Source organism: Cynocephalus volans, chromosome 11 (genome assembly GCF_027409185.1).
Source record: "Cynocephalus volans isolate mCynVol1 chromosome 11, mCynVol1.pri, whole genome shotgun sequence".
Classification (NCBI taxonomy): Eukaryota; Metazoa; Chordata; class Mammalia; order Dermoptera; family Cynocephalidae; genus Cynocephalus; species Cynocephalus volans.
In genome coordinates, this window is record NC_084470.1 from 114,472,025 (window position 1) to 114,484,215 (window position 12,191).

General features: G+C 46.5%; 1 protein-coding gene across 7 annotated transcripts in view; it reads left to right on the top strand.

Annotated features, from left to right (window-relative positions):
• The window catches only part of HHAT (hedgehog acyltransferase), a 321,836-nt gene that overhangs the window by 22,767 nt on the left and 286,878 nt on the right, over positions 1-12,191 (top strand). For 6 of the 7 annotated variants that reach the window (XM_063114373.1, XM_063114372.1, XM_063114371.1 and 3 more), the window contains exon 3: positions 4,555-4,622. The exons of the other annotated variant lie outside the window; for it this stretch is intronic. In XM_063114373.1, the coding sequence (XP_062970443.1) occupies positions 4,555-4,622 (68 nt within the window). The remainder of the gene's footprint in view (positions 1-4,554; positions 4,623-12,191) is intronic. 7 annotated transcript variants of the gene reach the window in all.

Here is a 12,191-nt window from a genome sequence, read left to right on the forward strand (position 1 = left end):
ATTTCTTAGGTGAACGGCAGACGAGCAGCCCTATTTGGGAGGTTTGCAGGCCATTTGTGCAGCTTATCGTTTTGCATCCTATTTACATGTCTGGTTTGCTTTTACTTGGGTTATTTCTAAATCACTTTTTGGTTCCTTGAGTGAGAATTGGGAGAGGGTAGAAGGAGCCTCCAAGCCTTAGGAGTGTCGTGGAAAACCAGTACCATATCACCCCTCTGTTATGTGATAACCTGCATATGAAAATTTGAGAGCTGCTTGTTATTAAATGCTCTTATCATTAGTAGCCCATCTTTTCTGATCTCCTCCCCCATTCTCATTTACCACCACAGTCTGCTGTACCCACAGCTTACTAGAGAAATAAGTAATTGGCAGGAACCGATAGGAGGTTTTCAAATGCATAGAAATGAGAAAGGAGGTGCTCAGTTTCCCTAGGTTTGGGTTTCAGGACACACCTCTGGGTTTCAATCCACTCCCCAAGGTCTCAGGCCCCTCCTCTAAGCCCTCCCCTAGAGGAGAGTTACTGTTGCTTGTTGGACCTACTTTTGGCACCAACACAGGGAGATTGAGACCACAAGGGGCCGCCTTGTGCAAATCCAGTGGCTAGGCATGCTCAATAGGAAAGGGTTATGTAACCCTAATAGCTGGGCATGCTCAATAAAGTGGAGTTTATCCTTTGAATGACCTTTCATTGGAGGCACTAGAGAGTACATAATATTCTTGAATATGTCTGGTGCATGTGATAGGATTTGATCAATGGACATGCCCTAAAAGGAGATCAACTGAGCATGTGCAAGACTATGTTACATAACAGGGAAACACCCCTTAGTTGAATATTCATTAGATAGCACAAATATGTATTAGGTAACATGAATATGTATTAGATAGCCTGCCTAAGTAAAAAAGCTGAATCCCCTCGGAAGGCAGGGTTGTTGCTCACTTTCCTGGGGCCAACCTGCAGGCCGCCGGCTGCGGTGTGTGTGCTTTACCTTTGTGTTAAGCTTGCTTTTAGCAGATGCTTGCTCACCCTCTTGAGCCAGCCTGCAATCTGTACTAAACTTTAAGTGTGTAGTTCTTACTTTTGTGTTAGACTTGGTGTGAGCCCTGCTCAGTCTCTGGAGCTAGGCCACGCTCTCTCCGTGAAATCTGTATCGCTGATTTGTTACACTAAATCTGTCCTCACTTTTGACTGTGACTCTGCACTTGAATTCTTTCCTGTGGTGGAGTTAAGAACCTGGTAAGAGGACAGTGTGGGCTGAGGCCGACTATCAGACTGCTCAGACCCCCTCCTCCAGCATGAGAAACAGCAGGATGCGTACACCACGACACCATGCGCCACTCCTTCACAGTGCCTTGTGTCTGAGTAGGGTGTGTGTGTGTGTGTGTGCGCGTGTGTGTGTGTGCGTGTGTGTGTGCGTGTGTGTGTCCCTCACAGTGCCTTGTGTCTGAGTAGGGTGTGTGTGTGTGTGTGTGTGTGTGTGTGTCCCTCACAGTGCCTTGTGTCTGAGTAGGGGTGTGTGTGTGTGTGTGTGTGTGTGTGCGTGTGTGCGTGTGTGCGTGTGTGCGTGTGTGTGTGTGTGTGTGTTTAATTGGCAGCAATTAAAGAGCAAATCCTCTCTCTTGGTAGGTGGGATGGGGCTTTGATGTATCCTTCTGTTGGGGGGAAATCAACAACTGTTGTGTAGTAATCAAGGCTCATCAGTAGAAATTGCTTCATTTCTGTGCTTTCAGGCAGTTTTGTGGAGTGATGAATTTTGGGAAATGGAACGAGGGCACTAGACAAGAGAGCTGACTCTGCCGACTGTCAGTCCTGTGTGATACAGAGAGAATTCCCAGGCACGGAAGGCTTCCTTGCATTTGCCACAGCCTCTTGCGTGCATGCATTTGAGTTATGATGACACTCCAGTCCTGCCCAAAGTGTGAGGGTATGGGTTCCCTGCCTAAGAAGGTATCATCAGAGAGGTTCTGGGGGCCGTTGCTCTTCATGGACAGATCTCCTGCTGCAGGTTCTCAGTTTCTGTCCTATTTTAACCAACTAAATTCTGTAGCTGTGAATTTTAAGCTAAATTAAGACAGTCTGAAGATGGTGATTTCCAAAGGGGCCATGAATGAATTTAAGTTGTAATCTTAAGTTTATGTCTTGTAGCATTTGCTTGTGTCAAGAAATTAATTTTGTTTAATATTGATTCTATATTGAAATAATATTTTGGATATATTAAGATAAATGAAATAAAATTAATTTCACCTTTTAAAAAAACTTTGTGGCCATTAGATACTTTAAAATGACAAATGTGGCTCATACTGTATTTCTACTGGACAGCACGGGGCAGGGTTTCATCATTATTTTCCTATCTGCATAGGGTTCCCTTTCCCACTAGAGGGAGCTATGTTCCAGCTTCAGGCAGTCGGGGCTTATAGCTTGTAAACTTCACAGTTCATGAATGTACTTTCTTGTAAAGAATAAAAAGAAAAGAGGAGCAAGTTTTTGCTTTGCTTCAATTCTGCGCAATTCTGATGTTTCTGGAGGTTGCACTTTGTGTGAAAGTGAAGCCCAAACAGGAGAAAAGAGGCAGAGAGGTTTTCCACCCTTTTTGTTTTAATGAATTCAGAGGTTTGTTACTTTGTTGGATTGTAGTAACTTGTCATTTGTTTGCAACTTTTCACTTAGGCTTGAGTCTGTGCACAGTGTAGCATGTGTGTGCATGCACACACACACAGTGGCCTTGTGTGCAGCCCTAGCAGAATGGACCGGTGCTCTACTGCAATCACAGCCCCCATGGCACTCTTGGAGCACGTGGAATACAACGTGAATGGGGCTCCCAGAGTTGTGCCTTGTGCTACCCTGTGCCAGGGTGCAGTACCCTTCCTTTCTCTGTTATTCCTAGGGGCAGTGTTGCCTGTGATTTGGGGCTGGGACTCCTGTTTCCATCTAGTGTGTATGAATCTGCCCCTTGATCCTACTCTGTAACCAACATTATTTCATGATTATGTTGTAGTGACACCACTCTCCTGGTTTTCATTCTGGGTAGCTCCTTTTGGTTTCCTGTGGTGGTCGTACATTTGTTGGTCTGGTAAGCATTGATCTTCCCTCTACTTGTCTACGCACTCTTTGTTCCTTTTTTGAGGAATCTCAGCCATTCTGGTGGCTTTGTCACTACCATTACTGAGGACTCCTTAAGTCTTTATCTTCAGCTTAGGGCGCTCTCTTGAGCTTGTAGTGTTCAAGGGAAAACTTCCCCTTCACTCCCTGAAGGTTCTCTGAAAAACTAACTAATAAACAGAGATTAATGAAGAAAAGGCATGACAGATTTTATGATTTAACGTGCGGGGAGGGGTGATGCACGGCAGAATCACAAGAGAGCAATTTCCCAGTGGGCCGTGTAGAGCTTGTGTACCCCTCTCCATGGGGAAAGTGGAGATGGGGGACGGAAGAGTCAATGATTCTTAGGGGGTGGCTCAGTACGCGCAACGGCCTGGGATAAAGGCTGTGGGGCCCGCAGAACAGACAGGGACTGGTGAATGATTCTCTTCAAAATACTGTGTGGGACTGAAATAGAAGACAGTGGTCTGTGACAAATTAGTCCACGTGTGTTGACAGACTCCAGTCTTCCTTCCTGCGACATGAGTTCAGTTAATGAAAACTTAGGGCAAAGACCAGAGGTCATTTCTTCTTTGGCGGGTCCAGACCTTAGGCCGATATGGGAACAGCTTTATCCTGTGCTTCGGAGAGTGACGGAGAATTGAGAGACAGGAGGGGTGGGAAAGTCAGACCTTGAGGCTGCTTCTTTATTCCAGCATGTCAAAGCACCATATTTTGGGGTCACAGCTTTGTGCACCCCAACAAGCTCCAGCCACACCCATCCTGCTGACTGCTGGACATTGCAGAGTCCTCAAAATCATCCCTATCGTACTACCTACTTCCACTATCGTGGCACTCGTCAGCGCTATTGTGGTTTCTTCTTATCTGTTTGTCCGTCTTCCCCAGTGTACAGTAAGCCCCAGCAGGACAGAAGCCACTCCAGTCTTGTTCTGTTCCATCCCCAGTATCTCGCCTGCTGGGTGTGGGTTATTGTGCACCTTCAAGGGGCGTGTGAATACAGATTTTAAGTCACTTGTACTGTTTACTTATGAATGTACTTATGATCATTATATGATCCCATTTTATGATGTCTCATGAGCATTATATCATATGTCACAGTCATGATTATCATAATTTTGTGGCATGGTCTGTGGAAAAATGTTAACGGCCCGTTCAAGTGGGGCATTTGCACTAACCCCTTCCATGTTCCCTGTGCTGGAAACTGTTCGCCCTTGTCCCCTCTCCTTTTGTGACCTCAATTACAGTTAAATTTCCAGTAGCTTCACCACGTCTTTCCAGGAATTTAGGGCGCAGAAAACTGGAAAGGAAGGCCAAGGAGAGTGGCGAGTCTCCACGCTGTGGCTTGGTCCACAGGTGGCTTTTCCAAGACGTATTCCAAGTCCTTTTAGTGCTTCTGCTATTCAGCCAGCCCCCTGTTGTTTAGATCTGTGACTAATGCACACTGTTTTTCTTGTCAGAACACGAAGAGGAACTGGACCAAGAATTTGAGCTGGAGACTGATGCTTTATTTGGAGGATTAAAGAAGGTACAGAGTGGATACATGATAAAGCTCAGTTTTCAAACCTGGTTTTGATATTTTGCATCATTTTTATTTAGAGTTGACCCAGGAAGGGTATTCAGTAACAATGTGGAACTAAGTGCCTTTTCTGTTGTAAAGGTGGGAGTGTGCTGTGTTGGGTAAGGCATCCCCTGAGGTCTTGGGTTCTAGGCCCTGGTCTCTTCTTAAGATACCAGAAATCTGATTTTGTAACCTAGCAATTAGTATGATTTTCACTTTTGAAAGGCTCAGGAAGTTCCTTCTTGACCAAGCTAAATCTGCTTCTGTTCCAGAGTATGTTGCAGGTAAGCACAAGAGCCTCTTCTTCCCGTTGAGAGATACTGGACTACTTTTTCTCCCCCCAGAGGCTTTTCCCTTTGAGGCTGGGGTTGTTTTCTTTCTTCCCCTTTCACTTTCCCAGGAGCCCATTTCAGTAACAACTTGGATCGCAGCAAATCTGGGCTCCACCTCACAATGTGGGGTTCAGGTCAAGGCTAATTATGAGCTGCATATTTGTTTTTCTGAGTATTCCAATGTGTTTAAAAAATGATATCAAAGCATTGGGGTGTTTTTTTGTTTTGTTTTGCTTGTTTCTTAACTGTTTTTACTCTAAGTATGTAGTGTACCAAATATGTTGTAAGCTCAATCAGCTTTTGTCGGTTGGCTTGGGACAGAAAATAATGCTTGCATTCTAAGTTCCGAACGCTCTACTACTTACAGGTGAACTTTCGGAAGACAATTCATTTCCAAATTGGGCACTGCCTGCACTGATTTTTTTCTCCTTTGACAGCTGCAGATCTTGCTTAGAATTGTAACAAATTTAATTCAATTTCCACTGTTATTTGCCAGGATAGCTTGTCCCCTTTTTCCAGCTCTGTGCAGAGCCACTATATTGGACACAAGGTGCATGTCCGTCTGGGACTGGTGGAGAGTCCAGAGTGCATGGGGCGCTGTTCCTGGCTGCTGTTGCTCTGCCCAGCAGAAGTCCCCACGAAAAGTTGGATGTAAATGGAATTTTTCACTCATGGCATTTATTTGTTGATGTTTCTTATTTAAATAAGCCCTTTTTAGGATTGTCAGTAAGAATGTAAGGAGGGTCGGATTGCATCCCCTTCAGAGATGAGGGAATTTGGGAAGCTTTCTGTTACAGTGGAATTTGAGATGTGACAGGAGGTGGCCCTTGTGTGTGTCTTGGATCTACTCTGTAGAAGTATGCATCACGTGTTGGATCTCTCACACCAGAAGAACACAGTGGTCTTCTTCCCTTTTAGAGTCACAGTTCAGGCGTTTCAGATAATACTGAGTAGTGCAGAATTGTTTGTCAGGAGCAAATATAAGCAAATGTGTCAGACTGAGAGACTTCTGGCTAAAGAAGAGCAATTGTGAGGCGGTGTGGGATGCTGAATGCAGGGGCAGGCCCCAGCACGTTCTGGGGCGACCACAGATTTAATTGTCAAGGGCAGGCTCAGCCCAGTGTTGTGTTGCTACTTGTCAACAAAGGGGCTTTGTCTTCACCGACTTGCTGGCTCCTGTCACTCTGTCAAGTCCAGCTGCTTGACTCCCCACTCAGGCTCCAGCATCCTGGGACACGGCCTCTCTGCGCATTCTCCGTGACATTCTGCACAGCAGGCTCGGGTCAGGGGTGGTGACATCGGGGCCAGCCCGGCCTTCCTGGAAAAGAGCACAGGCATAGACACACCCTCGATGCTCCAGCCGCTCAGTCTTTTGCCATCCTGACAGATCTCTGCCTGTCCATCCCCCGTCCATCTGACCTCAGTCCGCTTACCTGGTGCTACTGAGCACCTCTCATTTCACACCTTTCTGCATCTCATTACCTTGCCTAAGGGGTGGGTGGTTTGGAGTCTGGAATTTAGAGAGCAAAGGGTGAGTCCTGGTGAATATCCAGCAGGTGGAGGAAACCGATGCTGCCTTCTTAGGTATTCACTCCTTGCTGAATAGTCCCTTCCTCAGAAGCTGCAGGAAGTGTCAGGCCAGTGCTACTCTGGTCCAAATTCTCATCCAAAGAAAGTATCAGGTGTGAATGGAAATTGTGAAGGTTAGGAAAAAGCTTCCATGTTCTGAGCTGACCTGTTCTGTGCTGTTGAGAGTTAGTCTACAGTGGGTTGCTGAACCTCAGCACCCCTAACATTGTGGGCAGGTGATCCTCTGTAGTGGGGGAACTGCTCTGTCCCTTGTCGGGTGCCCAGCTGCATCCCTGGACTCAACCCATCCCCTGCTCCAGTCTTTTTTTTTTTTTTTTTTCTGACCGGTAAGGGGATCACAACCCTCCGCATGGTGTGGTCTGCACCGTGCTCAGCCAGTGAGCACACCGGCCATCCCTATATAGGATCTGAACCCACGGCCTTGGCGCTAGCAGCGCCGCACTCACCCGAGTGAGCCACGGGGTGGGGGGGCCCCCCCTGCCCAAGTCTTGACAAACAAAAGCGTCTCCAGGCATTGCCAAATGTCCCCTGGGGGCAGGATCACCTGCTTTTGAGAACAGTTGGTCTGCCGGAAAGTTTCAGGGCGCAGCCCCGCTCTCTTTGTCATGCACTTGCCATTCTCCCCTCTGCCCCTCCTGCTTCCTCACCTGGACTGTGCCTGGCCCCTTCCCTGTCTGGCCCTTACTCACACTTCAGATCTTAGCTGTGTCCCCCTGTCATGGAAGCATTGCCTGAACCTTGAAGTGGGGCTCAGTGCTCCTAGTTCCTGACACTTCCCTGCCTCTCTCTACTTCCTCCCACAAATGCAGCTTTCAGGAAGCGTGTTGCTGTGCTCAAGGCCATGTTGAGTGGGGGGACAGTGGTGAGCCCGACACACAAGGTTCCCATCCTCAAGTCTCCTAGTGGGGACCCAACAACGGTGCACGAATGAACGACAGCCACAGATGGAACTAAATGATATGGTGGCAATAAACAGGGTGATGTGCTAGTGATGTTCTCAATTGTATTGTGTACCCTGTTATGACAAACTTCTCTGTACAAATTTATTTGGAATTATCCATCCGCCACTGGACTGTAGTCTCACAAAGGCAGGGCTAGGACTTCATTATTTCTGTAACTTCAATGCCTGGAACAGAGTAGGTGAGTATTTTATCGAATCTAAGTGCAAGAGAGAGAATAACACCGTGACACGTTGCAGCATAGAAGCACAATGCATCAGTCCTCGCGCATCTGCATAGGCATGTGTGTGAATACTAAGTAGTTTATAGTCGGAGCAGGGAGAGACCAGCGTGGGCACAAGCAATCACAGACTGCTCTGGGAGGAGGAGGTTGACCTTCAGCTGATCTCCAGAGAATGCGTAGGATTTGACGAGCTCATCAGTAGAGGAGATGCTATGCCAGTGTGTGGGGGGGGCACTATTATTAGAAAAGGGACAGACATATGCTAAGGAGATTTGACTCAAAGTGAAGCTTCATGTAGGGCAGTGAAAGGGAGCTGGGCCTGACCACAGTCCTCCAATTTTTGATAGTGTTAGGGTTTAGAGGATTATAGCCCAAATCAGGACTGCCTTTGAGCCTTACAATTTTGTTGGTGTAGCACCAGATGCCTTGGGGGAGCTCGTGTAGGTGTGGCTGGCTGTCAAGGGCTGTTCAGACTGTCTGCTGCGGTATTTGCATCCTGTTTTGTAACGTCTGCTCTTCCAGGCTCTGCCTCCCCCGCAGGCTCCAGCCACCTCCTGGAGCGGTTGGGAGCTGGGAGCCTGTGTGTGGCCAGGGACAGGTCGAGCCCTGCACCTTGCCAGTTCTGGCCATCACCTGTTCTGGTATCTGGCAGTCCCCTTTCTCTTCTTTCTCGCTAGTCTTCTCTCTAGTGGTGCAAAGGAGATACAGGAAACATTCCAGTGCCCGTGTTTCCTGCTAGATGCAAGAAACTTGCTAGATGCAGTGAATGTGTTTCTAGACAGTAGGGCCTGACACAAACTCATACAAATGAAGCTCTGTGTTGGGTCGTATTATCGCTCAATTTTTTCCTTTTATTTTTGTTTCTGATTCAAGATACTTAACTTAATGGAACAAGAACCGGTTTGGAGTAGGATGGACTTGAGTTCAAATTTGGCTTTGCTACGTTTGGGACAATCATTTACCACCTCTGAGCCTCAGTTTTGTTATCTGGAATATGGGAATGGGAGGTTATGGGGAAAGAGATGATGGACGTAAAACACCCAGCAGGTATGTGCTTGGTACAGAGTGGATGCTCAATTCAGGTTGTGGTGGTCATTGTTATTTTCTTCAATGGATGATTATTTCCTTGCTTTAGCATTAAGAACTGCTGACTCCCCCTCTCTGGTGAGGAGGTAATGTTCTACAGAGAAACATTTAAATGTAGAAGGGGATTGCTATGAAAGGAGCTCTCAAAATCCTAATGCATTATTAAAAGTTTTACAAGTAATCGATTCTTCTTTCCAGAGAACACGTTTTCCTGTGGCAGGTTTCTGAAACGGGGACATACCTGTAAACAAGCTGCTCTTTCAGAAGTCGTGTAAGACAGGACTTCACAGTGCTGTACAGGCTTAGGAAGAAAGGACAGGACAGAAAGGGAAGCATGACCACTGTTCAAAGAGGTACTTTTCTGAAGTAAAGACACAGATTTTAGCTTTTCAGGCTTGATTTAGCTTATTGATAAATGCTTCTGCATTTCAGTACCTTGGAAAAACAATGCTCTGTTTTGATTCACTTAACAAGTATTCTTTGAGTGCCTCTTGTGTAAGAGGCTTCCGGCATGTGCTGGGTGCTGGGAGCCATGACACCCCAGGCTTAGCCTCTGCCCTCCCTGGGGGCAAATGGCGATGAGCTAGTGAGAGAGGTGATGCCACCAGCTATTAGGGCTGTGGAAACAAGGTGGCTAGAACCCCGACTTGTAGGGACGGAAGCTGAGGTGTTAGCAGGGAGACGGGGAAAGGTGGGCGAAAGGAACAGCGTGCATGGGGACCTGGATTAGAAAGAGAGGAACTCAGTGTAGCTGGAAGGTTCAGTGTGAGGCGGCGGATGATCCAAGGTAAGCAGGAGCCAGATCATGAAGGCCATTGGGTGCCATTTGTGGAGTCTGGACTTTATCCAGAGGGCAGTGGACAGTCATCAAAGGGTTTCAGGTGTCTTTTCTCCTGTGGACTCTTTCAGGAGCCCTCTGACCGATTTCCCTACCTTGTCCCCCACCCCCCACCCCACCCCACCCACTTGGCCTTTCAGTTTTGCAGCGCTAAACCCTTGGTTCTAACTTCACCTTATTTTCCCCTGGCTATTTCAAGGATCTTTTTAATGAAACACATAATTTTTTCCCATGAATTAGTAGGCAGAGAAGAGAGAGCAGAGCACGGTACTTGGTGACTAGGAGTTAATAAGAAAATTTGATGTTTATCTATTTGCATTGCAGATCCTATTTTTATATAAGGCAGAGAGCTACAATTTCCCATGTTTATCCTCACCAGGAAATCACTACCATCTCACTTTTTTTCTGCCTTCCTGCAAATCTTCTGCGTATCAGGAAGGAAATCCAGCAGGGCTGAGAAGAGACAAGAGGCCGTGTGCTGACGGCTAAAGAGCAGGAGTTCTTGTGTAGTTCTTGTTTTAACAGGAGGGAAGCAAACCCCACGTGTGCTCGTGACCCTTCCTCTCATCTCTAATCCATGGGTTTCTTGCTCCTACCATTTGGAGACTCTTTAGCCCACATTCTCTTTGCCCAGAGAGGCTGACACAGGACACAGGAATCAGCCTCTGCTGAGCAGCCCCTCTGTGAAGGGGCAAAACTGCTTCAAATCCAATTTTCTGCTAATAAGGACAGGCTGAAAATTCACACGCACAGCCAAACCCCTTATTAATCTGCTCCCATCAGAGGGAGGGAAGCAGAGATGACAGAAACGCTGGAATGGTCTTGAGGCACTTGTGGCCTAATGAAAATGAGATAAGGCCTAACCTCTTTAAACTCACCAGAGTTGACACATGAAACAAAGCAAATGTTGCCAAGAGACCAGTGTTCCTTTACAAGAAGTCTCCAGTCAGATAGACATGTCCGCATAAACCCGACAAACACTATCGAAAGCCTGTCACGTGTAAGGGAGTTGGATGCTGAGGTGAAAGACAGTCCTACGTTTGGAATGGGGAAAAGTTCCTCAGCCACAAACCAGTCAGTTTACAGGGAAGTGCTGGTATACTACCTGCTTTGCAGCCAGGCTGTGATAAGTGCTGCGGCGAAGGGAGGTGAGAGGCCTGGCTTCTGTCCTCAAGAAGCTCATGCTCTTTTTGAGAGTGCTGGTCTGGCATGTAGCTTGAATAGGGGTGATACTTAAAGTATTGAACAAGGGGCAGAGACATCCATCAATCTGAACAGATACGGGCTGGTCCTACTTGTGCGTCCTACCTGAAATCTGGCCCTGGCATGACATTTAACAAAGTGCTTTTTTTGTATGCATGATGGTTCCTGGTTGGTATAGCCAAAAATTTCTGGAAGAGTTTCTTACCTTGAAATGACCAGGGAAAGCTCCCTGGAGGAGGTGGGTTTGTGTCACTATCCTCTCAGTTACGGAGACACAAGGATTACTCAGAGCCTAACTTCGTGAAAGCACTGAGAGGCCCAGAGGGACTACACCAAGTTAACTCCCACAAGAAAGAAGAGAGTAGGTGCAGCCCTGAGCTCGGGCTTGTCTCATCTCTTATTGTAATGTCAAGACCTTGACTATGTAACAAACTAAGTATGTATCAAAAGAAGTACAGAAAGGAGTGTGTGAACAGGACAGAAAATGATCTCAGTGTTTCCTACTATTCAATCAGAACATTTTTGCTATTTTCAGCAAGTGCTGTTTTCAGCACATATAGTACTGATCCTGTGCGCTTAAGGCTTTGGCCCTTTGTGCAGTCCTTATTCTAATCAGACCCTGTGTTCCCACAGATTTGATCTGAGCCTTGAATAGAAGGATGGTATGTTTAACAAACATCAAATTCTTTGGTTTTACTTTTGGTAACTTTGGGCAGTTGGATGTGGGTAGAGTTAAAAGTCTTCTCTCCCATAACCTGGCTACCAAGTGGTATGTTACAGTGAAAGAGTCAAGATCTGAAATCTGCTACATGTACAAATATTTATTAGTAAGCACGTTCAAAACCCATCATTGAACCTGTTCCTGAAAGCTCATGAAGCCCTTGTCTGTGTTTAGGTGCTCCAACAAGCACCTTGCAGAAAGGTTCATTCCGAGGCTGATGCAATTCTGTTCTGCTGGCTGAAGCAGCCACCCTTCTGGTTTGCTCAGGGGCTAGAGTCATATTAAACGAAGGGACACAGACCAAAGGGAGTGTTAGACCTGGGGTGATTCTCCCTGAAGTTTTGGGTGCTGGGCTCAAGGGATGCTTACACTTCACTCTTACAAGGGTATTGAAGTCTGAGCAAAACTTTAACCCATCACATACTGAGCACTGCTCTTTTCATTAGTGAAATATTTATTTCTAACATTCCTTATGCTAGTAAACTCTTAGGTGCAGTTTTAGGTACCATATTGGAATTATTTGATTTGTAGCCATGTCTAGGATGTAGATTTATGACTACTTTCAAATGCTAACCCACTCCTGG